This window comes from Pocillopora damicornis, chromosome 2, assembly GCF_964200805.1.
Source record: "Pocillopora damicornis chromosome 2, jaPocDami1.2, whole genome shotgun sequence".
NCBI classification, from domain to species: Eukaryota; Metazoa; Cnidaria; class Anthozoa; order Scleractinia; family Pocilloporidae; genus Pocillopora; species Pocillopora damicornis.
Genome location: NC_142671.1, coordinates 12079171 through 12106926, shown reverse-complemented (window position 1 = coordinate 12106926; position 27756 = coordinate 12079171). Strand labels below are relative to the sequence as shown.

The following is a 27756-nucleotide window of genomic DNA, read 5'->3' as shown; positions in this document are numbered from 1 at the left end:
ATTATCGATCAAATACACTTTATGCAAATGTTTCGCGAAATTTTTACCAGTCGGCAAAACTGTTCTGTGTACATTCCCTATGGCGCTGACTGGGAGAAATTCGTTTATGGTCGAGAGCTCGTTAAGTTGTTGATCATTTCTTTTATTCTCCTGACCTTAATGTTTAATCCAGGGGTGGTGCTGTGAAGAGAAACTAGATGCTAGTAACTCTCAGGGTTTAAAGAGTTAAATCATATGAACCCTTTAACTCTCGAAGATCTCATTAGTAATCCTCCTTACTGTCTGCTATACAAATCTTCTGATGTTACTTCTGAGAATTTGGTATTGGATCAACTAATAACTCCTAATTGATACCTTTCTTGGTTCTCATAACTAGTCTTCTTGATTTTGTGATGATATTGTAAGGAGAAATTCTGTCTTGGTCACTCACGGAACTTAAAGGGTTAAACTAGAGAACTTCAAAGATGGCTTCTTGAAAAGTACATTTAAAATAATAAAAAGCCTACTGCTTTTGAAAATTTACATAAAATGGTTTCTGAATCTTTAGCATTGCCAAATAGAGCTGACTGTGAATTGCTTCAAGCATGCAGTTACATCTAGGCTTGCAGACAAAGACCGACGCGCTCGTATGAATAACATCGCCAAAAATCAAGGACATTTCGAGCCCGCTAACAATTATCAGCGGTATATCGTATTACACTCCGGAACAGTAGAATATCAAGAAAAGTCAACATGGCGGCAATCACGGCTCGATCTGCAAAGAAGCGTGTTTCGTACCATGACTTACACAATTTGAGCACCACAGATCTTCTATTTGATGAAAAGAAAACGCAAAGAAGATCTGCCAATAAATCTTTGGGATTTTTCGGGGGCAAAGCGATGACTTGATGTCAGAATTTTGATTTGCCTTTATTAAATTTTCGCGCCAAGACTACTTAATTTGCATTCAACGCCTGGTATATTTTTATTCCGAAAAGGACCTGAGAACTAATTTATTTCCCAGCAAGAACATAAACAAATATGGCCGACGATTCGAAGATCAATGTTGCTCGTGTTTAACCATTTCTGTCATAGTTTTCAACATGACGTCTCGTTACTTACTCAATATGGAAAATGCGGGATATTCTGGCGCGTTGGGAAGTTTTTTGATGGGAGGAAATGGCAATTTTACAGGATATTTGGAAGCTTCGAACTCAGTTGCAGTCAATTCAATCGAGATCAGTTGACTTCGTTGATGCACTTTCCTGTAATAGGCAAGTGTTTGGGATGGAGAACGACGGATTTTGAAGAACTGTAAGGCGACTTAGGTCAATGAACAATGACAAAAGAACTGGCTCGGGAAGTAAGTGGTTTTTATTTATCGAGTCACTTTGAGGTTTGATGAATAGCAGAATCAGTACTGAATATGTCTCGATCGAGAGCAGACGGGACCATGAGCTCCTGATTGTTATATTTTAGAAATTTTACAAATTTCCATACAGTTTCTTATATTATTTGGACGCCATTATGGACGAAATGCGCAAGCATGGCCGCCATCTTGTCCAATATTTCTGCCAATGCATATGTGAATAGATGTGTATTAATTTTCATTTCAATCTATTATTTATTGTTATTTACTCTTCTCTCTTTGAAGCAAATTAATTAGGATAAGGGAAGTCGTGAACGAAAAGAATATGCGTCTGAAGCTAGTCTCGCAAATTAGCGGTGTAGCTGTGATATTCATTTATCGTGGCACACAGGTGATTGTCTATCCCGTTGGCTGCTGTGAAATACATTTTGTCTGAATCCGGCTCAGATTTTTCTTTTAAAGACTAAATGACCCACCGGATATTGCGTTAGGCAGAACGAATACCAAAGAGAGACTATGGCCTTCAATTACTCACGAGACCAGTAATTTTTAAAAAAACTATTTTTTTAGCAGCTAACAAGACCAAAATTCTCATCTGTTTATGTACTAATTGCTTAGAATCACCGAGATGTGTTTAATTTTATCTTTTATAAGCAACGGAGCTTTCAACAAGATTTTAGGTAGGTAGCTACCTCGGTAAAGCATCCGCCGTAGTCAGTAATTTGTAACAAAGAGTGCTCATATTTACTTCATGCATATTAAGGGTAAAATACAAATCTCAATTTCTAGTCGTTACAACGACTACAGCAAGTCTTTCAGCTGAATCAATCCATTTTGATAAGCTGAAAATTACCTCTCTCTGCAGAGCGACTTGCCTAGGGTAATGTTTTAACTGAAGTGCTTACCTTACCAAAAGCAGTGATGGAAATTTGAATGATAACAGTTAACAACAGTTTATCGTTTTCCTCATGCAGTCATCCATATGATCTACGTGGTTCTAAGTTTGTGTTTCTTTAAGATGTGAAATACGAGAGACCATCAGGTAGTTTTTGAATTATCACTAACTGTTCTTTACTTTTTATAATGCAAAAACTTTCTGTTTTGTTTAAATTAAATTAAACTGAATCAAATTTTATTCTACAAGCAAGTTCTTTAACAGGTTCTTTCAAAAAACTTTTATTTTCTAATCTTTACAAGAATTGATAGGAGACATCGATCGACCCAATGAATGTCTTATTTTAGTTAAATCGGATAAATCTATATGAACTGAAGACGGACCTTGTCTGTTAGCAAGAGCGCTCTAATCTAAACATTTCATGAATTTTTATTCGATTGTTTATCGACTATAGCTGGCTCAAGGGTTTTAAATGCTTAGACTAGCGTATAAATTTCCAAATTGTCGAGATTCAGCCAAACGTATACCAGGACAACGAATCATTCCAAAATGCACTTAAAAAATGAAAAAAGCACTCCGTGATTTCGATGAATAATCGTAAGTTGTATTCACCTCACGGTCAATTGGATAAACTAACATGATTCAAATATATACTACGCGCACTCAAAATTCTGACACATACCATGATAAATTACCTCAACTGATCATGGCTCTGTTTTGTTTCTCTCTTCCGATACCAAGGGAGGATATTCGTCAGTCATCCAAAAGAAATCGATGCGGGGATATGTTTACAACGATGTTTATCTTAATGGCTATCAGCCATGAATCGTAATCGGAAAGTAAAGCACCTTTCTTGTAAGTTAACATGCATACATGGCGGTAAATAAGCTACGTCATTCACTTACTTATTCTCAGGAATACGAAAAACCTTCAAAAGGTAATTTAGTCAGATTTCACGGGGTGAGGTGAACAAAACTTTTCAAACCGTTAGTATTTCTACCAATTGTCAACACTAACCGACATCACAGTGAACCTCAAAAAACTGAATTATCATATTAGGAAAAGAGAGAGCAAGATCATACAGAAGTTTTTCCAAAGATGCCTCCATTTTTTTCAAGTAGAAGACGATTTTTTCGTCGGTGGCTTGATTTCAACTGATGACGTTGACAGTGGACTCAAGAGAGCAGTATAACGCGAAAAAACTCTCGCAGTAATTTCAATGACGCACACGCTTTGTTGTTCTAAAATAGGTTACTTCTGCGTTCTAACCAGTCAGTGACAACCTCAAGTTATCGACTGTTAAACTAGAGCCAACATTCAATAATTATGATTCAATAAGTATGATAAATGAAGACCGACTGAAATCCTTGAAACTAGCGACACTAGTTCAGCGCAGAGAGTTTCTTAGTTTGGTTCAGCTTTTTAAGTTCATTAAAGGACACTCTTCTGTAAACACTAATAATTACATATCCTTCAGTAACAGGCAATCAAGAAAAAGTCATCAGTTTAAACTATATAAACCATTTAGCCGTACAGACATCTTTAAGTACTCTTTTTGGCACAGACATATCGACACATGGAACAGTTTACCGTCATCAGTAGTTGAACTTGACTCAATTAATGCTTTTAAGAAAGCTCTTAAATCAACATTTTTTAACAAGGCCTATGACTAAAAATTAAATTATTCTATGTATTATACATTATTTAGTTATAATCTTAAACAAAATAGTTATCTTAGATATGTCCTCTTTATTTAAATTTTATATTTATATAGATATATGCCTGTATGTAAAATGTATCAGTATGTATATGTATATTGCATAGTATTAAATTTTTATATCTGGGGTATAGTTTACAATGAGGATTAAGTTCCTCCCTTCTATAACCCTTTTTTAATAATAATATGTTATATGTTATTATTTAAATAAAGTTGTTATATAAATATAAATACTCTTGTTTTCTCAGATTTTCGTCGCAGTTTTCTGTCCTTGACCCTTATCGTGGCGTGTCAAACGTCTGCTAAGCCAGGTAACAGCGCTAGCACGCCAGTCGGTTCTTCACCCACAAACCGATGTAAAAATGTCTACTTCAGCCTCCATGCAGGAACACCAAACAAGAAGATTGGAACACTTCTTCAGGAAATGAAGATACAGCTTATGCACGTTAAAAATGATGTCAGCATTATCAAAGCGAGAAACAACACTTCATGTAAAGGTATGTTCACAATAGATTATCATTTTTTCCTTTCCATTTGTTTGGAATTGTTACTCAGATAAGGGAAATCCTATGGATTTTAATCTTGTCTATCCTGTCCCGATTAACCTCTTCTCATTTCTGAAGAATCTACAGAAACTCTCCTTAGAGAAATAAAAGAAACACTTCTCGAAATGCAAAACGACATTGCTTCTATCAAAGAAAACAAGATGCTCAGTGAATCTCGACACACCTGTACTGAAGGTAAGAGACAAATGGAGAAGCTTGTCATGTTATCAACAAAGTCTTACGATTCTCGCGCAAATCCATTTATGTCTTCCAACAGTTAAGAAGAACTGTGCTGAGCTGTACAAATCTGGTAAAACAAGTAGCGGTGTTTATACGATTGACCCTGGTGGTCACGGTGCCTTTAGTGTCTTCTGTGACCAAACGGCAGCCGGTGGGGGGTGGACAGTGTTTCAGAAGAGACTGGATGGCTCGGTTGACTTCTATCGCGGCTGGACCGATTACAAAAATGGCTTTGGTAATCTGCATGGTGAATTTTGGCTGGGACTGGACAAGATACACCGTCTTACAACAACTATAAAGAACAAGCTCCGTGTACATCTGATGGACACCAAAGGTAAAACTGCTTACGCCGAATACAACATGCTTGCTGTTGCCAGTGAGAATAAATACAAGCTGAGCCTTGGAACTTACTCAGGTAACCTCGGTGATAATAAAGAAATCTATTTTTATGAGAACTTGCAGTATTCACTGACTGAACTTGAAACAGCGCTTTTAACTTGCTTCGATAAACCAATTGAACTCTATGGAATCATTTAAATATTCGCTAACAGATATATAAATCAGAAAATTATAGCTCGTCGCATTAACTTAGAACATTGATTTTAGTCTGAAAAGTGAATCGACTTTAATGCTATTTTAATAAAAATAGCTTCAAAAAGTTGTTTTTATCTGTTTCGTGAACACCAGATTAATCGAAAGGCTTCTTTTGTAGCTTTCCAAATTAATTGCATAGCACCATGGGAAAAATTCCCTCTGCTTCGAAAACTTTACTTTTTCCAGGAAATGCGGGCGATTCTCTTTCTCGTCATCGTAGGCAGCCCTTTGCAACCAAGGACAAGGACAGATATCGCTGTGCTGTGACCTACAAGGGAGCCTGGTGGTACGAGAGCTGCCATTCCTCTAAACTGAATGGACTATACCATCACGGAGCGCACTCATCTTATGCCGACGGAGTCAACTGGTATAACTGGAAAGGATGTCACTACTCCGTCAAGAAAGCTGAGATGAAAATCACACCGGTGCAAGTTTGAAATGTTTGTTTTGTTTATTTCCAAAAGTTGAAGAATAACGTGTAGAGGAAAACACACGTGACAAAGATTAAAAAGGGCATTTTTTAGCTTGGTTTTAAGACTTTTCAAATGACTTTTGACATTGGGACTGAAATCTGACAGAGCTCTCTCTTTCGAATGTCTAGAAGGAAAGTTTACATTCCTTCCTTCTTGAGTTTGATACAAAATAGACGTGGTTGACAAGAATGCTTTTATTCTATGTTAAATATCTGTAAAAGTGGGTCAGGATTAAAGAATAAATTATCTGACCACGGCACTGGGTTCATATCACTGAACTAAGTCTAATAACAACACCGACTGCTGCTGCCAAGGCAGCTCATTGTGTACATAATTCTAAGTCATACCCGACTACATTTGAAAATAACCAGCCAGATCTAAGTCAATTACTGTGCTTTCCGCGTATGCTACAACCCGAATGGTGAATACCTTTACACTTTCTAACTAAACTACCCTGGGCGCTCTTACGAGTCTATCTGTTCACTCGAACCATCACTCTGTATGTACGCGATGCAAGACGCAAAAATGAGAACCGAAGGAATTAAAATCTTGAACATGATAGCATTAAGCGCAAGAGAACAGCACAATAGTACCAGCACTTGTCGGACTTCTCCTTTTCTGTTGCTACAGATTCTTTTCTATAATTACTGAGAGGATATGTTGTGACATTAAATAAACCCCCCCCCCCTCCCCCTCCGGCAGATGCGTTTAACTATTCTCAATTCCTGTTAGAAGGACAACGGATCGAAATTGTAAGGGGAAGTTTCATGTTCATCAGTTCTGAATTAAAGGGGTTAGGAGGTTAAGTAAAAGACGATAAATGCAGGTGCTAGGATGTATTGGTTGCGCTTCAACAGACAACTTCGATGTCGCCTGGTTTTAACGGTATATCATTATCTGATAATATCATTATCTGATACGATAGAAGAATTACTGATAGAGGGTGACGCAGTCGAAGTTCTCCATTCTTCTCTCTTAACTCAATTCAAACACAAAACAAAATCTTACTCGTCCAGTTATATCTGTTTTGCAGTTATGTTGGTCCTGCAATGACAACAAGCCTACAACACCCACCACAAATGGCTCTACGTAACTACTATTTAATCGTGATCTACTCGCCTGATCCCTGGACGGGCTACTTTTTTAATCCAATCGAGACTTAAATGCAGCGTTAGGTCACTTCTGTAGGACGACGCAAAAGAAATCATGAAATTATTTCCCTAAGGCATCAAGTTTCAAAAGCTGAGAGGAAGAGGTACTGCTAGCCAACTGAGCTAACATCAAATCGTGACTGCTGTAGCAGGTTCACACAACATTGAAGAGAAAAAAAAAAACAGAACCGACAGAGAACAAGTACTTTAAAAATCCAGGCTCTTTAAAGTAGATCTCTTTTCACGTCTTTAAGTTAGGGGTTGGGGAAGAGGTTTTTAAGTAACAAGAAGAAAAATAATTTAGGAAGGCAAGTCACGGTTTGAACATTGTGAAAAGTTAACTTTAAATAAGCCATCTGTGGTTCGCTATTCCTAACCATCCTCTTTCCTTTTCAACATTTTTTACTCCTCTGATTTTTGTCATCTACAATGAACAATCATTTTACATTTCATTCGTTTAAAGGCAAGTTTCTACGACGTTAGAAGCGATTAAAAGTATCGGGACGAACCTTCCCTAAGAATTTTCAATTTGTCATTTAATTCTACACACCAATTGAAGCCTTCATATGGCAGGAAAGACATGAGCCAGATTTTACAGTTAAGTGATTCTTGAAGCTAATACAAGATAAGAGTGTGGTTATAATAATATAAGAAAAGTAAACAGCATCGTCTACGGCAAATCTGAGTGATTTCATTCCCTGCGATTATTGCCTCAACGACCTGTCTAAATGAATGTCGTATGTACAAAATAACTGTTGATAAGAAAAGGAAGACAATAGACGTCTCAATCAGAAGAGAGAATTGCAACAAGTTAGATAAGGAAAGCATCTCTACGAACAAAAATCGCATTTACAGTCCAACCGGGGTGATTCTCTAAGGCCAAAGCAAGCCAGATGTGACCCACTAATTGCAATAAGTCCTTCGCTTTACGTAACACGAGCCACGCAACCCTATGCCACGTCTTTCTCTTTTTCAACGCCATTCCTTGACTACAATACACTAGTTTACCTATAAAATCCGTTTAACTATAATCAACTGTACAGAACCGGACAGGCTTATGACGCGGCATTATGCTCGCTCTCTTCGTCTTCGTCGTTCTTTTCTTGCACGTTCTTGTCCTTGTCCCATTTCACAGAGTATTTATTGTGTTTGATGGCTGTATCCGTGATAGTCTCGCAAGTTGTTGTGCAGGGATGAAGCCCATCCACTCGTCCCAGCAGCCAGTCATGACACCCGCTTTCCTGGTCGCTGGACACGTGATTCTTAACCCACTCGCTTAACCACGACTGAAATCTGGAGTGAAGACGGTTTGCCACCAAAGAATGACTCTGGAAAACAAACAAGCAAAATCAAGTACATTCTTAAGCTTCAATCATATTCTTTCTTTCTCTTTCAAGCTTAAATTGAAGTGTGCGTTTTATTGGGGGAAAACAAGTAAGAAAAAACCGAGGTAAAAACGATTGAATATTTGAATTGAACAAATAATCAAAACTGCTAGAGGCAACAACTATGAAGTCGAGTCCTGGTAAGCACTTCAGTCATACTGATAGTCCCTATTTCAATTCTCTTTGATTTTTGTGTTTCGTTGATCGATTTTTACGTTTCTGGCAGGTTGTGAAAAAGAATGAGAACAACATTAGAAGCCAATGACTTCAAACAACGAGCCGGCCCCACCATTTTTTTTTCCTTTTATCACAAGACGCTTGCACATTCTTAGAAGTCTGGATTTTCTATGGATTTAAAAACTCTACAGGACTTACATCAGAAACAAAGATTCCGACTGGTTGACATTCATTACTCTTCTACCTCCATTTCCTCTTCAAGGTTGCAACATTACTGTTTGACATTCAAGGCGGTCGCTCGCAAAACTGTAATACGAATGCACCGTGCCTTCACTTACCTCTTTTGCTCGCTTTAGAGACTGTCGCCTGTACAGGTAATCCTCACTGCCTTTGACAAATCGAATCTTGTATGAGTTCAAGCTAAGTTTGCATTCCATAGAGTTCTCGACTTCCATTTCCTCTCCTTCATCATTTTCTTCCTCTTTATCGCTATAGAAAACAAACATTGTCAGAAAAAAAGTTGTAACTATAAAACCAGAAGCATGCAGCTGACATCTGTCTATAAGGTCCAAGTCTTTCCCGATCAAAAATTATAAAGGAAAAAAATAAAAAATTTTAAAAGCCAAAAAACCTTGGTGGCTTAGGGATGGTTGGTGCTCGTTTACCCAAGACCCAGCCCTCCAGGCTTACGAATTCGCCGATGGATTTAAGTTCCGCAAGTTCCCAGGATCCCAAACACAGACAGAAGGCAAAGACAAATTTCCACGAATGCTGGACTTACTTCTTTTATCTGCCACTTCAATTAAATGGTAATTGAATCTTTGTTGTTTGTTTAGCCGATAAATTTTCTCATACTAACCTGTTGTTTCCCTCACTTTCAGCATCATCAGTTGACGATCCATTATCATTTGTCGTCGATTCTTTCTCGGTGCTTGGGGTGGTCGACGGTTTCATCCGCGAGTTGGAACGAACCGTTCTGGAGAGAAAAAAAAACCCGCACCCTTTTGAACCACCCATTCAATCTTGCTCGATTATTGTGTATTATTACTGTCACCGTACAGGTATTACGCACGAAAAGGGTCCTTCCACGATCTCTCACACCGTACCTTTAGCGAATACTTGGTGAAATTGCTCAAGCTGTCCATTAGGTGACGATCGATGTTTCAGGCTTTAAAGCGTATTATTATCAATATACGCGGCCAAATAGAAAATCGGCCTCTTCAAAACACACGCTCAGCGGGCCGCAAAAGACTGACAGCGGGCTGCTAATGCATTATCAGCCCTACAGCTGATTGGTTCTTGCTTCATCATCCGACGGAGTTTTAATCCGTTAACTTTGTGATGATTCTGTTACCAGCATGGACATTTTTAAGGTTAACTTTGTGATATAATTATTATTTATAGACGATTTTAAGCATTTTTTCGGTAATTTTCAATAAGTTCACTGGACTGAGTTGATTCTTTAATAGCTTGTTCAATCAACACTTACATGATGATTTGAAGTGACTTTGAATTTGTCATTCACTTAGCTTGTATTATTAAAACTCGCATTCTTGATATCATTTGGCCTTGTTTATTGATAATAATGATAATGACATGACTTTTTGAGGGAATATTGTTTATTTGCGCCCTTGTAGTGTCATTTGCGAGCCGCAAATGACACTACAAGGGCGCAAATGAACAATATTCCCTTAAAAAGTCATGTTATTCCCTTATTAGCGGCATAAACAAGGAGATACCGCCCTCTACAACGACTTGCCAGAAATCAGACTCTGGAGACACTTGGAGTTTCTTGTGTCTACCTGAGAGAGAGACCTAATAGACACTTCTTAAACAAGACTTAAAGCATTCTAACCTTGGTAAAAATATGGGTTTGTTCTGTAAATGATCCTTGACCTCTGTGGAAACTTCCTCGCTGCCGACAAACTTTTCGACGTATTCATTCCATTTCTAATGGACAGAAAAAGACAAATTCAAGTTAGCTACGCTAAATTAACGCACAAGGACCTGTCACCTTTGAAAAGAAATTCTCCAAAAACCCCCAATAGAGCTGTATCTTCGTGTATCTTCAACATATCGATCGCTGGCCAACCTGTCAACTTAACTGATGTCGAGACCTTCTTTCCTGCAAGGCTGATAACTCTTCACGAATTTTTATAGGGGTCTGATCTCAAAACCTTTTCGGGGGATGATCTCAGATTTTTACATACAACACTAACCTTTCCGCATGCCTTGCTACACATTTCTTTCAATGACAGCCCTTAGGACCAACTGTCGGGTTTTACGTTGGATAAATAAAATCAGCTTCGCCTGCTCAAAATGCAGTACAATTCTTGTTATTGGACATACCTCTACTTCGACTGGATCTTCTGAATGAGAGTCCTCTGTATCAAGCAACTCAATACTCAGTCTGCAGATGTTCTTGTCTTTGTGCTGTTAACATTAAAATAAAAAAATAATGATAAAAAATTAAAATAAAAAAATAATGATAACACAAAAAGTGCAACCATCTAACAGTAAAACAACCATGAAAAGGAGGCCGATCCGAAAAACAACAGTGTTACACTTACAATGACAACTTTGTAACAGTTCTCATCCGAAAGCAGTGACTCAGATCTTTTTTGATATGCAGCTTCTGACACTGCGCGGGTATGCTGAGTGGCCGAGCTTCCACCGGTGGCCAGGTTACCTTGCTCCTGCTGGTATAGTTCAGTGACCTGGTTGCACGAATCGTCTGTAACAATGGTGTGTAGCTGAAAAAAAAGGGGGGTGGGGAGGTTTATAAACGCGTAACGTTTTTCAGGGAGGAAGTTGGTTTTAATCCTCATAAAGGTTTCTTGTGACTACTTGAGTAGGTAGGGATGCCTTTAAACAAGCTGGAGTAACAACTATGATATTCACGTGAGAATTTCCTTTACTGCCAAGTCATCACTCACCTGTCTAACTATGTTCTGTACTAATTTGTCCATAGTAAATGCGATGTAAGCGTGAACACCAAACATCTCGCGACACGTATCCTCAAAGTTTGTAGAATCCATGTTTCCTACAATGAATGAAAATCAATTGCATCGTCAACATTCGATAACATCATGTTTCCAGAAGTGAAACATAATAATCCAAGGTATTTAACTCATTTGTAAACAACAAAGGATAAGGAGCTGGAAAAGCTTGATCTTACCGTCCAGCAGGTTTCTTATCATGTCTAGAAACGCTGGATAATATTCCTCAAGGTCTATCTCGCTGGGTGCCTTGAGTCTCAGAGCAATGGCTGTGGCCTGTTTTCTCTGCTGCTTGTCACAAGCTTCACCTTCAGCTATCATGACAGACTGTTGATACATCTTCAGCAGTCGCTCACAGAGCATCTACAAATGAATAAGATTACGTTTAAACCTTTAAGCCACAATAGTGACCAGCATCTAATTTCTCCTAACAATATTACTGCCTGATCAAATGTACAGATCACGAGAATGAATGAAATGATCACCAAAGTTGAAATGTCTTGATGTTTGAACACATTCTCTCAATTAGTAAAATAAGAAACATACGGAGAACAGTGACGAGAATATACATGTTGATATCGGGGCTTAAAGGGTTAAGATATGTATGGCAGTTCAAAACCTCGCTCAAACGACCTAGAGTAATACTTTGTGTCAAAATAGGACGCTCTCCAACAAGAGAGTATCATGAGGATTTTCAATTGCACTGAGCGTTCCATAAAACAACACACACAAAAACAATAAAAATGAAAATTTCAAAAAAAAACTTTATAACTTGATTAAGTTGTGTTTCTTTACCTGATGAAGTCTGAAGAGTAAGTACCAGTTGTTGTTTACATATATTAAATTATAAGCATCATCCTGAAAGAAAAGTTTATGGAATCATTAACATGTGGATAGTCATAATTAAGGCCCAGCCTTAACTCAAAGGCAAATGCGTCTTCCACTCGAGCCGGACCCTGGGGATGGCGAACTACTGTACAACTCAAGTTTTAGACATCATTGATTTTACAGTTTGTCAATGTTACATGACTCTTTAAGGAAGGCAACGAAACTTTTACAGTTTCCAACAAATATCATCTAACTACTTGTAGACAAAACTCTAAAAAAACCTTTCAAAAAAAAAACCAAAGTTACTTACTGCTTCTGCCTCTGGTAAACCGTTAGTAAGTTCTGGTTTGCCTGGAACAGAGAGAAAAGAAATAAATGAACTCAGAAAAACACAAAACAGTAGATCTAAGAATCATAACTGAAGTGACACTCCCTTGTACCGCAGGGTCTACCGACGCGCTACACATGTAAAGGCAAACTGCACGCGTCAATGATGGTCCCTCTCCTTTTCATTTCGTTGCCTCCATTGCAACCGCTTTTTGATCTTGTAACACAGAGTGCTCTTTCCTCTTACAAGCACATAAAGGCAAAGAACGACTAACTTAGTTACACACAGAGAATTGAGCGTGTACTCTTTAAGCTTACAGTTACTTACCAAGGCCGTTAAGTTCCTTTACCGAATCTTCATCATCACTTAGCTCACCCCTAAAACAAAACAGTCCTAAGATGAAACATTCTCTTCTGTTAAGTCAGAAAAGTGATTAGCTACACATTCCAAAAGTACTACTTCATTTGAACGAAAGACTCTCTGGTAACTCTTACGAAGGACCCTTTAACAAAATCGGCGCCTGAAAGAAAAATTTTACTACAAGAAAAAAAAGTCTACTTAACTAAGAAGTAAACAAGAAGTTGGCTCAGTTAACACTTCTGCTTTCAAAAGTATCCTGTAAACTGTACTTGTATTTTTGCACCATAAATTACTCCACAGCAATGTAGTGCGTGTCAGCAGCTGGTTTAAATCGACTGCAAGTGATTAGGAAGGGCCTATGAAAGTGAGACGTACACATTCAGGCAATGGAGGGAGAGAGGGAGCTGTCTAACAGGCTCCCCATATTTCATGTCCGCTTCCTCACACGGTACATGTACGTCCCTCTCTTCTCCCAGGTCACCTAATACTCAAATAGACTTCCTCTCCTTACCTTGGTGCGAAGAACAAATCCGGTAGGAAACAGTGTAAGAGAAACTTTATCCTTGCTTTGTCTTCCTTATGAATACTCGTCTGTCTCTTCATGTGATGAACAATCAGACCGGCCGCGTCATCGAGAATCGACTTGTCCTGGTAGGTGTAAACCAAGTGAGGGCCCCCAGCATCTCCATTACCTTCAGCCGCTTGCTCTTGTCTCTGAAACGCAAAACAAACTTGATTTGAGCACCTCTTAGATGACGTTTATCTACATCATCATATTTTTGGTTCCCTCTGTGGCATAGTAGGCGTACACATGACATGAAGAACCTTACGAGATAGATTCTTGGTATAAACAAACATAAAAACATGAATGTCCGAAAAAAGGAAAGATGGCAAAGAATGTTGAAGATTTACAAAGTCTATGAATGCCCACTTAAAACGATGAACAAAATTTTCAAGCTACAAAAACTAATGACGTATATCCTTCAAGAAATTTTTGTACCAAAACAAGAAAATAAAATGCTACACAGCTACATTCCACGTTGACGTGCATCTGGTCAGTTATAAATTACTGCGGGAAAAAACGAAACAAAAGAAAAAGCAGCCAACAAATTGCAAACGTATCACTTAAACGCTTACCATATGAAATTATTCTTACATCTCGGTTCATTCTAGCTTCTATGATGTTATGATAAACAACCGCATAATTTACGGAAAATTTGACTGCTGCGGGAAATTTTTCAGTCTACTATTTTTACTCAAAATTTCAAAATAATATTTTACTCATCACTAACTAAATGTTTCGTTTTACCTGTACCTTTGCTTTTAATCTAATCTGTTTAACATCACTAAGAGAGAGTAGCTTTAATATATATAGAAATATTTATTGTGTATTGTAGTTTACAACGACAAAAGAGCAGTGCAAACAGAATTTTTAACCAACCTACCTCATCATAAATTGTCTCAATCTCATTTATCAAGCTTTTCGATCTCATGGCCTTCAAGTCATTTTGTTTGAAAGTGATCCCTTGATGGTCCAGGGACTGCAAAGGAAAAGTTATTTTACCTACAAGTTAATACTGTGTGAAAATAGTTTATATACTAGTTCCACGAATTCAAGATGCAAGAAAAGATTGAAAGGGCAATAAAAAATAAAGTGAAAGTAACACTATCATTTACCTTAAGGTAATACTTTTCATTCTGATCTCGCCATATCTTATTAAACTGCCTCTGGGATTCTCTCCACTCTTCTTCTTTGGCTTTTAACCTAAATCAGAAAAATTTGTTTCAAAACATTACATTTGTTGAACGACAAAATTCTACACTTTGTGACATAAGCACATTCAGAATTAGAATTAGAATTAGAAATGAAACAAATTGGGGGTAATTGTGGCAGCCAGCTGATGATTCAACTCTTTGCCAGAGAAAAAAAACATTTTGTGCTGCAAAGGTTTGAGAGTATGTCTAATTCTTTTCCACAATAACGTTAACTGAGGGTAGTAGGTTTTCAATCAGGTTATTTTAGGAGTGATAAGATGTTTCACTGATTGTATATATATGCTCAGACAAGCGTATGCATAGAAGGTAAATGTAGCATAACTGGTCTTGAAATGGGAAAATAAATTTCCTCACCTCTTAAGTACCAGTGGCACAGCCACTGCAGGTGTTTTCTTTAAACCATCAATAATATCAGGAGCTTTGTCACCATATATCCTTGTTAAAAGATCAACAATTATATATGTATTACTAATTAAAGGAAAAGGATAGTTTCACTAAATGTCAAATAAAAATTTTTTCTCAATACTCCTACTGTTTCTTAATGTAATGCTGATTGTGCTGCAATACATTTGGATTGAAATCATTCCCATCCTTTGAATAGGATGCACTCACAAACATTAGTATGAATGAAATAACAACCCACTGAGAATTCAAGACCTTGAGTAGGTTTTTTTGTTGTATTTGCCTTCCATATTTAATAGAACTTCATCAAGTTATAATGGTTATGACAAGAAGGATGATTGTACCTCTGGATGGCCTTTTTGTGAATGAACTCAGATGTTCCTCCAATGCAGCTATCAAGTCGAAATTTTGCCTGCTCTTCAGCAGACATTCTAAAACAAAGAATGGCAACCAAACTTTAACAAAACAAAGACTGCATCAAGCATTCTGAACAAGCAGTTGCAGACTTACAAGTTAGGTGCAGCATGTAAGCAAAGTCAAGCTACATGTGTGTAACTCCATAAATGCACATAAAATGTACTGAACAAAGCATGTAGCATCATCTAACTGAAAAGAACTTTGCTTAACTACCCCTGTACATCCTACATTTAGTAAGATAAAGAATTCTCTACATGCACAAGTCAGTACTACATACCTCTGTAGTTTTTTCTGTATGGCTTCTAAAACACGAATGGTGGAAAGATTGGATTCTAACACAACATCCAGCTGAAAGAGATTTCCCACATTAAAATTACATTGAAAATGGTTTGCTTGACTACAATACTAAAAATGCAAAAATATATGCATGTATTTAAGGAACAAAACAAAAGCAACTGGGAATAAATAAAAAGTTTGCAAACCAACCTCAAATCGTTCATCCTCACACCTACACATAATAAGAAGAAAAATGGAGATTAAAACATATCCAGAACATTAAAGTCAAGAAGTAGCTCACATTGTGAATAATTTACAACTTAAGAACTACAGACTGTAACCAGGTTTAAAAAGATAAGTTCTGACTTTTGATCATTAATATTACCTAAAAATGTACTCTTCATATTGGGTTTTTCTTGTTCCTGGAAAGGGAGTGTCTTCTGACCATGAAGGAAAAGACACCCAGGTGTCATTAAGGACTTCTCTACACAGAGCAGTACGTCCACTACATTTTGGCTGTGTATAGCTCTTAGGAAGTGCTCTATAACTTGTGCCGTATCTCTTGCAAGAGGAATAATCTATCTCAAGATGATGCAGTTCTCCTGAAGTTCGTTCTTTGACATTAGCCACAGTCTCCATAGGAGAAGAGTCTTTGTAGCCTAGGAATTCCTTGAACCATTGAAACAGCTCTGGGTATTTTCTGCAAGGGAATTAGATTACCAATTAAAACACCACACAGTAATAAATGGAAATGGGTAAATTAAATATTTCCTAGCAAAATACTACTAAAACAGTATGATGTGTTTCTCTGAATATGATCAGCTACAGCTGTTGATCAATGATGTACAAACACAGGAGACTGCTGACAGACAGCTGAAAGTATATATCTAATTAAAGGAACAGTTAGTTTATTGGGACTTACCCTAGGAAGTTGGATGCCAGTTGAACCAGTTCGGATCGAGAGATAACTTCTTGATTGAACAATACAAGACAACGCAAGAAGTTGTCATAGAGCTCAGGATTTTTGAGTGCTTTCCTCACCTAGACATCAATAAAGATAAATTATATTTTCCAAGGTTATGTTAGAAGAACATAAAGATACAAGTAAAGAGTCTCACTTACCAGAGCAGCAAAATAATATTGTAGAAAGAAAGTAAATATTTAATTTCATTACCTTTTCAAAAAATGCAAATTCTGAGAAGGTGCCATGTTTCTGTGCCTCATCCAGGGGTACATCTTTGATTGCACTTCTCGATTTCTTCTGCTAGAAGAACAAAATCAGTGCAAAAATGAATAAATGATACATGCACCAATCCCCATTTTTTTTTTTTTGGATGTTGATTTCCCTGAATAGTTAGACATTAACCGAAAAAACTGTCCAGTACCATTCTGAAGTTGGCAATGGTTTTAAAATGTAAATACTGTTGGCTATCACATTTTAAAGCAGCCAGTCATCACAAACAAACAAACAAAATCATGTGGCTTGACGTATCATGAAGGACATGATGCAACTACTCCTACCTTTGCCTGAGGGTGGGTTGGGGAAGAGGAGACATTGTTTGAATTTCTTCTGATCTGGTGTATCATACGTTTTGAAGAATTTGACCCACCTGCAAAAAAACCAAGGAACATTATCTTGACCAACTGTAGTGTCTCTTGGGCCACTACCCCATATCATACAGCTTCATGAAATGAACATTTTTCTGACATACATGTAAGAAGATATATCTATTGCAGCAGTACTCCTTTTAAGCAAGGGGACACACTAAATTTTTAACACTGGATAGTAACTTACCCGCTGGCTTCTTTGTGGGAGGTACATACTCATTCCTTGCAGCTGTCAGGTGAGCTGGCAACCTGTTTGCTGCTAATAAACCCTGAAAAACAAACAGTGACACAACATCCACATCTGTTAATTTGCACTCAACACTGAATAAGTGACTAAGCAGGGTGCCATGTCCACATATTGTAGAACCTCCCTTGCATTGGTCCCACCTAGAAATAAGTTCCTATACCATATTTAATCAATTAAATGCTGCCCTTGAATTAATGCCACATTTTAGAGCAGAAATAAATTATTAATAAATGCCATCCTCAAATAAATGCTGCACCATGATGTGGGGAATATTCCAATAGTAGACTCAGAAAGCACACAGTGATCAATGCTTCAAACACAGTTGGGAATTTTTAATAAGCCAGACGCAAATCCTTTTGAATGTACCAGTTCCAAAGTTGAGAATGCACATCTGACATTAGATCTTTATTCATTTTATGTATTGCAGTAGTATTAACATGCAAATTGTGAAATTGAGAACAATATAAAAAATGACTTTTTAGACAAGCCCTAAAACACGTTTCTTTTGCTTTCAATTCAGATAGTCCATTGCCATACTATTGTTTGCCAGAAATAGATTGGATTTTAAATAAATGCCACCCTTGTATAAGTGCCACTCTCTAATTAACACTGCACTCCAATCAAGAAAAATTTAATAAATGCTGCTGCGTTTAATTGAATAAATTCAGCAGCCTTAAGCATGGCTTCATGTCATTGCACTGCATGACAGGAATTCAAAAGAAGATAAGTGGTTCGTGCAGCAAACAGTTCTCTAACCTTTGATACAAGGCTATGAATGACAGTCTGAAAGATGTATGAGTGAATATTTTTGGTGAATGGCTCAATACACAAATAATTATCACCAAAATAGCTATTTACAAGAAGAGAGAAATTGTAACAAGCCATGTGACTAACCCCAGACATTGCTGCACCATTAGCATCCGGAAGAAACTGGCTGAATTCTTGAAGCAAATCTTCTTGATTTTGAAAAAGCTTTGCAACTTGATGATACACCTATGGATGTGAAAATAACATTTCGGCAAGGAACAAATGATGCAAGCACCTAAAAGGAAACTCTGGTGAAGCTTAAACCTCACTCTTCCATAACACCTAACAATAAACACAATTTCAATCCAGAAACACATAGAAGTTTTAAAAGAATACAAATATAAGTGCACTGTACCTCACTAGCAAGTTTCGCTTCTCTTGTATAGATCTAAACGAGAATAAAAAGACTTAAGATACACAAAAAAAAAATTGTATCACAAATTCTCCCACTTGAAACGAAATGAAAAGAACTTCTCCTGTCCAGGAAGCTAAAGACACATGGACTTACTTCTTGTTCAGACAGAGGAGTTCCTTGCATGGCAGCCTGCAAATTTAATTCAGGGGACAAAATTCAATTAGGAAAGAAATGAGCAAAAAACATACCCACCCTACTTTCAAAAAGAAAAATTACCAAAGGAAATGATCGAATGTCACTCTCATTTCGTGTTCAATGGAGAGCATCAAATGTTCAAGTCTAGGCCAGGTCGTTCGAAGCAGGGTAACATAACCCTGGGTTAACATGAAATTTGATTTCAGATTTGAAGGCTTTCAAACAAAAAATTCAATTTATCTTACTGCTACCTTACCTCTTTGATGTTTTTCTGCTCCTTTTGATATGTGTGGAGAATTTCCAAAAAAGCCTTGTAGATGTCTGGCTGTCCTTGAAACCGGTTCTATTGCAAAAGAAACAAAAATATTTCTTGTTAATAAACTGAAACAATTGCTTGCACCATCTTCCAAAAAAACAGTGAGAGCTCTTCACCTTTATTTTGTTCACATAATTTATTGCATGGTTAAATTCCACTGGTTGCTGACCCTGTGTTACAAAAAGATAAAAGAAATCCAATTAAAAATTTATGGTAATCAGGAAATGCATTGGAAACCCAAACTCTACATTTTTTTCAAAGTACTGTAACACCACTGATGCAGGAATTGGAAATGCTGTGCACCATGTGCATATGGCACATAAGTAAACAAAATGGCATCACAGGCCCATATGCCTATTTTTCCTTCCTAATCTCTGTTGATGTAAAAAAATTTTTATGAACATCTTCTAAAGCCGACCAAGTTATCCCAAAGAAAAACACTGAAGGTAAAATCTATTAACAATAATGTTAGATAAATCACTTCTCCAACTTAATAAAATCAGCCAAAGAACAAACTTAATTTACAGCAAATCAAAACATAAGACCATGCATCACCGAAAAAAAAAAAAAAAAACCAAACAGGATTTGGAGTCTTCTTATATACAGACACAAAAGCTACTGTTTTCAGGTAGATCAATGTTAAGCAAAAACCTGTAGCAACATCTTATACAAAACCATGATCTAATATAAAAAAAAAAAAAAGATACATAAACAAGAGGGCCTTTGAAAGTTTTTACATGTTAACTAGGGTAGATTTAACGAGTAAATGTTACAACTGGAACTTTTCACTTTCAGGAATGAGCACATGTGGCTTGTGTAAAGAAGGTGGCTGTACATTAAAGTACTGAACTATTTAAACGTGTCTTTGACAATAGCATTATACCTGTCCTTGTTGAGCAGTTGGTGACTGAAGTGGTTGCTGATGTTGCTGCTGCTGCTGCTGCCCCTGTTGCTGCTGTTTCTGCTGTGACTGCTGCTGTTGTTGTCCTTGTTGCCCACCTGACTGATGTACCTGTAATAAAACATACAACAATATTCAAAAGGACAACTGTAGCTACTGCACTTATCTGTCCTGTGACCCATTACAACATGGACAGTAAAAAGGTTAAGGGTATCCAGACCTTCACGTTTTTCAAAAGCTTGCCAACGAATGTTGATAGATCAAAAATGTTGAAGAATACCAGCTGGAAAGTTAGTTTTTACTTTCTAACCCATTTGGAGGAAAAACATGTTATTGGCCAAGTCTAAGGTCAAAGTATGTACAGTATGATGACCCAGCAAAATGTGCCTTACATGGGTAGCCAATCAGGGCTGAGGATTTTCTTCACCTAGCACCCCTTGAGAGCAAGCCTTGTCACAACAATGCATTTAACCCAAAGTTAACAATTGCAAGGCTAAGTGGAGGTTGGGTGCCTGAGACATCTTGAGCTTCCACTATTGACAGCCAGCTCCAAGCTGGAGACTTTTCCCATGGCTAGAAAATCCTGGCAACCCAGCCATGAGCCCCCCACAGGAAAGGGAAACAGGCACCCATTACACTAAATAAGCAGTGGGAAGAGGAGGGAAGTGGTGGGGAAAACTACCTGGATGATGTGCTGCCACTCCAAACAACACTGCAAGTTCACACTCAAAGCACACACAAGAATGCCTCAAGTGAATAGCACATGGAATTGACCCATCTGCAGAAACCACTGACTATTAAAGAACACTGATGCTATTTGTTGCTACATCTGTTAAATTGCATTTAACTGCATTACCATGCAAGTCAACACCTAACTCACAACCCTTACACAAGATGTTTCACCTCAAATGACCCCTTCTATTGATTTGAAATGAAATGCAAACCCAGAAACACCCACCACTCATTTAGAAATAAAACAAAAACCAAGTAGTTCCACTCACTGGTTGCTGAGCTGGTTGGATAAGTGTGGTTATCTGAGACTGTCCATTGGGTGCTGTTACTGACACAGTGCCAGGATCACTGGCATGCACCTCAATCTTGTACCCAGGTGGAAGGAATGTATTGAACCCTACAATTAATTCTGGATGTCCCTTAAACAGAGATGACACACGGCTGATAACACCTGGAGTATCAATGCTGGGGAGAAAAAAGAGATAACATCACTGACTGAATCACTATCTATGAAAAGTTTTCAATGGATATTGCTTGAACAGCAAACATGTAGATACCTTTGGGATTTAAACTCTTTCATAATGTCCAGGAAGTCATTATACACTTGAGGCTGGTTTCCAAACTGAAGTTTGACTTGATCTAAGTATGACAAGGCATCCTCAACCTTAAAATAGATAATAAATCAAAACAAAACTTCAACACCTGAGTTGTTCAGTATCTCACACAGTGTGGTGTTTTATTTGACAAGTTAACTTTATAGTTGCAGTTAGGAGGCACAGTAACCTAAATGTTAGTGTGATTAAATATGGAGGGAAACCTGAAAAAATTCTGAAGAAGTAATGGGGGTGCTACAGCTATAAGTGAATATCCACAAAGGATTTAAATCCTTTATTTGAATTTACCATTTTAGAAAACTATTAATGGGACAGTCACTTTTTCTCAGCATGGAATAATAATTCTTTGTGCCCAAGACTAAAACTGCTGATGGTTAAATTAGAAAAAGCCTTGTGCACACACCACAAACAAGGCAGAAGCAAGGGAAAATGTTACCAGTAAATTAAATAACAACAATTATACATATCACCAGTAACACTAAGTGGAAAATGAGGCAGACCTTCATAGCATATCAAGTAAAATTTGCTTCACAAGCTGAGTGATGTTCCTTTTCTAAACCACTTATATTCAAAATAAGCATTTTTATTCAGATAATGTTAAAAAACAACAGTTTTTTTATACCACACCTTTAATCGTTGAAACTGTTGTTGTTGACCCTGAGCTTGTGCATGCACCTGTACTTGGCCCTGAAAAACGATAACACACCATTAATGAGTTTTTTATACCTACCTCAATGTCCATTGATGTCATGCATGCTTTTAACAGTAAGGAATGCTTTCAATTTTTTTCCCCCCCATTCCAGAGTTGAATTTGGTCCTGCAAAATTTGAATCAATTTACTTTGGCTAGCATGATAAAAAAGTCATCTAGTAAGACAACTGCAAAGCAAAAAATGGGACACAAGCTATAATGTTTGTATTTCCCTTCAAGGGCCATTTTTGTTGATATGATACCATGTGATTTCCACCACTTTAATCAAACACAGTTTCTCTTTGATGGTATTCCTAGAGGATGATGTGGATAACAGCTAGCAGTAATGAAATGTCACATGATCCACAGTGGTAGCACACACAAAAATTCCAGTTCAAAAGAGCTAACATGTTCATTTGTTCTCACACTAAATGCTTTAAACCGATTTGTTCAAAACAATTTAACTCCCATTCTTTTCAATCATAATGGGATTTCTCTATAGCAAAACAAACACATTTTTTTTTCATTTCAGATGAAACAAAGTGTCAACAATACATAAACTCTATAATAACAATCTCAACCAAAACAGACCAACACAAAATGAAATCTAAAGTATATCAAGACCAACAGTAACAACCACAGTACATAACAGAAGTAGCCGTATACTAAAATTGCAATATACAAAGAAGTACAGCTGTACATCTAACTCACCTGGTGATGACCAGATGTTGGATTTTGAACATGAGGATGTGACTGAGGAGTCTGTGCCTGAACTCTGAAAAATCAAAGCAGTTTTCACAAATTTCCTTTACCCTTCAAAAGGGAGGTTTACCTTCTACCAAGCCTTTCAAATCATATTGTTGACAGGTGATACCGCGAGCTCGTGTGAGGTAATTGCCCATTTAACATAGCCACACACCATTACAAATTGTACGTTTACATCATTATGCTGATCCTCACAATCTTGCTAAGATAATGAAAGGTTTAGATTGAGAAAGAACACATGTACAACTGGTCTTTCGAAGAAGCCCACACAGTCACCACACTTCCAAGTAGGTTGTGCATCAGGAAACAGAGATTGGAGGTTCCTTCAGCAAGATTTTAATAGCCTGAGTTTCTTTTTTGTTAGATGTGGAGAATATTCTCCAGTTACTTCACTTCTTCTTGTCTGCTACTTTATTTTGTAAAGAAAACCCTGCAATCCATGAAACTGCTATATTTGCCCACATGAAATTTCAAAGATCTCAAGTCACTCTCTGAAAAAACTTACTGATATCCAGGGGCACCTGCCATCTGTGCTGCAGCAGGGAACTGGGCTAATCCACTTAATCCATCCTGCTGGAGCTGCTCAGAATAGGTTGCCATGCCAACTGGGGCTGGGGCAAGAACAGGAGGGGGACGGAAACTCTGCCTGTTTTGACCATACACACTGTCGTGGTCTTCAGGACGCACCCTCTTCATGTCTTGCACCACAGCCTCATTCAAGCAGTCTTCTAAGGGTCAAGCCTGATACCTAAAACAACACAGAGATAGTACTGTGTTCAGTTTGGCTGTTTTAACTTCTGGTGCCACAAAGTAATAGAACAACCTTGTTTCCTTATAGACGCTTCCCCCATTCCAAGTTCTTATTTTTTTTCCTTCCTTCTTATTTCAACATAGGAATAAACTGACACCATTCTTTTCAATTGGTCTTGGGAAATAAAATCCAAAAAACAAAAATGGCAACATTTAAGAGCCTGCAGTTTCAATGGCATTTGTCACCTGAGGTCCATGACCTTCCAACTAAGAAATAACATACCACAAAATTAAACAGAAAACTCAGTTTTTTTCTGTTGCACTGGCACTGGATAATCACATTCCAAGATAGCCTTGTGAAAGTCAATTCCAAAACCTAAAATTACAACTTGTAATGCGAGTGCACACACAAGCATATTTTCAAAGATAGCAGTTAAGACTGCATGTGGCTCCTGATATAGCACAATTTTTATAGCATTGAAAAGAACCAAAGGTTGTATGATGATGCTATATGGTAGCTTTACTGAAGATTTGTCTTTCATGCAAAACAGAAAACCTGCTGCATCCCAAATACTCATGAGAGCCCTGTTCCAAAAGAGAAAGATGACTCAAGAATATAATGAATAACTGACACCCAAACAATTATTAAATGGTAATAAATAATTATACTAATTATAACAATAACAACAATGATAACAAAAGTAATAGTATCGATAATGATAACTCATGATTTGCCTGTTAGCTAGCTCAAGAACTTCACTGTTCCTGTTGGTCTATCCCTAGACTCCAATAATGATTAAACTAGCCTTGTTTTCATTTTGATTTTCCTGTTAATTATAAATCCTTTCTAATTTCATTTCTGCAAGAAAAAAGTCATTTTTTCAATTACATGCCAGAGACACCACTGCGAAATTATTCTGAGATGTCTGTCATCCATTGCAGTGTCACAGAACTGAAAAAATTATATCTTGGATTAACTTGGAATAATTTCCTGATTTTAACGGTAGAATGCTCTCTCTTTTGAAGATAATTTTTTCCTCTAATTTTAATGTTGTGCCGATCACTCCTTTCAAGACATTTCTTCAAGATAAAGCTCTCTTTTTTCATGCTCCATTCTGAAATGCTTGTGAGATGTTTATTGTCTTCTTTAGTAAACTAAGAGACAAATAATGAGTAGCACTGAAAAATAGTGCAATCACCTGCTGATATTCAGTGTAAAATTCGAAGCAATTCACAGAAATTGTCACAAAGCATCGAACAACCAAAGATGTTTGAAACAAACAAAAGCCAAGACTAAGGAATATCAGGTAAAACTCGGAAGACTTTGTTGTGGACCAAGAGGTTATTTGATTTCTATTGCTACTCTCACTCACTCAACAGGACAACATCATGGCTTTGCCTATTTAGGAGGCAGTAGCCATAAAAATTCTTACAGCACCTCCTGTCTCATACAAAAATCAGAAGTATCAACTTATTCTAAAAAACTCAGATGAGGAGACTGAAAAATAAGGAAAAAAAAAGAGAAAGTTAAGTTGCTGCAGTAATTGCCTCTGTTGAATGTGGAAGTAACTTACACGTTCCATACAACCTAGCATGTCTTGAATATTTTTATACATGTAGATAGAAGTTCAAGAAAGAATAAAACTACTAAATCTTCACTTGGTAAGAATAAATTACATCACCTAACCAACATAATGAAACCACACGAAAATTTTCAACAACTGTATTTACTTAAAACTCCACAAGGACTGGAAAAAAAATCTTGAAACGGTCTACAGGAGACTCGTCAATCCTCGTGAAACCCATATGTTGATTTCTTCTGACCAAAAGCGCCGTGTCACACAATTACAAAACCCAACATCTTTGGTGTATCGCTGACAACGATCTTTCTCTAAAAACAAGTGTCTCAACCAGAGTGAGAACCACAGTGTCTACGGCAAAACCAATGTTATGACACCGCTCTAGGCTAAGTGTAAACTTTATTTACAACAGATCATGACGACATATCGATTCGACGAAAACAATTCATTGGTTCAAAGAACTAAATGGCTAAATCAAAACAAGTATGTTCGTTTCAGCGATTTCACTTCTCGAGCCATGTAGAGTACGTGGGCAAAAGCTTTCTTTCGAGTTTCATAACGAAGAAGAACGAACAACTGATACGAAGACTACCAATTCCTTTCATCGAATGTTCAGTGTAAATACACTAGTAATTAAGCAAAACGATGGTGTAAGGAAGTTTTTCACAACGAAAAGGCAAGTTACAACAGATGTTTGCAATGAATCAAAGAAAATAACAAGCATTCTTACGATGTGAACAATATTTATAGGCACAAGATAGTAAATTCTAGAAAATAATAGAAAGAATTGGTTGACACCAGCAAAAACTTGCCCCGTCGTACACCCACACAGGATTTCAACTTCCGACTGGGGAAACTCGAAATTTTAGCACAGAAGGCAACACAAAACTATCAGAAAAACAAGAGATAGAAGAGCATACTTCCTCAGCAAATGTGGCATAGCAACACAAGCTTTTAGTGATCGTTCAAGTAACGTACTATGCTGATTACGTCGGCGCGAAACTACAAATCCACAATATGCATACACGACAGGAAATGGAATTCAAAGCTTCAACAAGATCATGGTCCTTGCAATTGTTTTTCATTTAAAGGTGTTTTAAAGGCAACAAAATTGCAAAACCAAGGCTATAAGAAAATCCCGAATGAGCTGGAGAGGACATAGTATTACTGCTGTTTAGATACAACGCAAAATGAACCGAAATTCTTTACCATCCATGTAATAAATATATAGCACACTCCCACACGTCCAACTCGTAAACACTGATGTTTGTGCCCTCTTGGTTAACGTTTTTTTCACTTATTAGGTCTAAAATAGGAAGCATATGTTCTCCTTTTGTCGAACATTAGATGGAAAGTGACAAAAATCAGCTTCTGGGCTGTTGCCATCCACAAACTGTCATACACAGACACAATAACAGAGTATCGTACGGTAAACGACATCGTCCGAGGGCTGCAAATGGGTTCATGATCAAAATATAACCATAAAACTTACAGTGAGTAGTATCCCTGGCCCTGACGAAGGTATCGTTCTTTCTTGATCCAAGGATGGTGGATATTTTTAAAGATTCTGCAGAAGGATACTGGGTAGAGAGCGTTCCCTTGATTTTGCTTAATCTCGTATGCGAACAGTCCGCGAGCGGTTGACGTCACACACTCTAGAAGAGAAGCCAATCAGATGATCTTATTTTGGATTCAAAATATTCCCGCCGATGTGACATGTGACTTTGAAAGGCCCACCCCCTTTTACCCTTTTTGGCACTTCCGGTTGTTCGCTTCCTGTTTATTTCTGCCTTAACTTCCGCTTCCTCTATTCCTTTGCAAGATACCGTTTTCACATAAACTGTCATGACAGTTTTGTATCCTTTTAGACCCCATACGCATTTGGGAGTACATTTTTCTTCTTAAAGACTTCATTGGCCATGCCATATGAATAACTTCACCATCAGGTAAAGCTAAAAAGTGCACTATCTTAGACATCATTACGTGGATTGAGGGCTGTTAGAGAAAACCCAGAGTCTACTGCTGTGTTCTCACTGGTCTACTGTGTGAGTATTCAAGAAACAATTCTTCCTCTCCCTCTCCCCTCCCCAAAAAGGAAGTATCAGTGGCCACATTCAAAGAAACGGCTGCAAAGGAGACATGAGTATGGATGGAGTCATCATCACAGGTGCCTTTTTCAGACTTCTTTTCCTGAAATTCTGGATCTAACCCTGTCTATCAGGAAGTCTACTTTATCTGACTTTACTGAAGCTGTAACCTGAAATAATACTTTCAACTGTATGTGG

At 37.5% G+C, this 27756-nt stretch overlaps 2 protein-coding genes across 5 annotated transcripts; one reads left to right on the top strand and one right to left on the bottom strand.

Annotated features, from left to right (window-relative positions):
• Positions 1-1000: 1000 nt before the first annotated feature.
• Positions 1001-6060, top strand: LOC113668276 (microfibril-associated glycoprotein 4). 3 transcript variants are annotated; one of them, XM_089195563.1, is made up of 5 exons: positions 1001-1342; positions 4209-4457; positions 4584-4700; positions 4783-5160; positions 5526-6060. In XM_089195563.1, the coding sequence occupies exons 1-5, from the start codon at positions 1312-1314 to the stop codon at positions 5774-5776; spliced, it is 1026 nt and encodes a 341-aa protein (XP_089051689.1). In that variant the 5' UTR covers positions 1001-1311; the 3' UTR covers positions 5777-6060. The 3 variants fall into 3 exon arrangements, with proteins under 3 accessions (XP_089051689.1, XP_089051690.1, XP_027039962.2); XM_089195564.1 differs by having other exon boundaries at positions 1002-1342; positions 5458-6060; XM_027184161.2 differs by lacking the exon at positions 1001-1342 and adding an exon at positions 2962-3098.
• Positions 6061-7347: 1287 nt separating this feature from the next.
• On the bottom strand, positions 7348-27146 carry LOC113668261 (paired amphipathic helix protein Sin3a). 2 transcript variants are annotated; one of them, XM_027184142.2, is made up of 35 exons: positions 26964-27146; positions 23647-23889; positions 23088-23151; positions 22314-22373; positions 21630-21736; positions 21342-21537; positions 20323-20451; positions 19556-19609; positions 19380-19466; positions 19082-19117; positions 18929-18961; positions 18661-18759; positions 17707-17788; positions 17433-17521; positions 17086-17175; positions 16834-16952; positions 16297-16611; positions 16122-16143; positions 15913-15983; positions 15563-15649; positions 15171-15251; positions 14718-14805; positions 14486-14581; positions 13552-13754; positions 13008-13057; positions 12663-12703; positions 12320-12382; positions 11704-11887; positions 11462-11568; positions 11096-11278; positions 10875-10958; positions 10381-10475; positions 9385-9501; positions 8864-9014; positions 7348-8291 (listed from the first exon to the last, which is right to left on the bottom strand). In XM_027184142.2, the coding sequence occupies exons 2-35, from the start codon at positions 23835-23837 to the stop codon at positions 8019-8021; spliced, it is 3747 nt and encodes a 1248-aa protein (XP_027039943.2). In that variant the 5' UTR covers positions 23838-23889; positions 26964-27146; the 3' UTR covers positions 7348-8018. The 2 variants fall into 2 exon arrangements, with proteins under 2 accessions (XP_027039943.2, XP_089051665.1); XM_089195539.1 differs by having other exon boundaries at positions 17086-17172.
• Between the last annotated feature and the right edge of the window lie 610 nt (positions 27147-27756).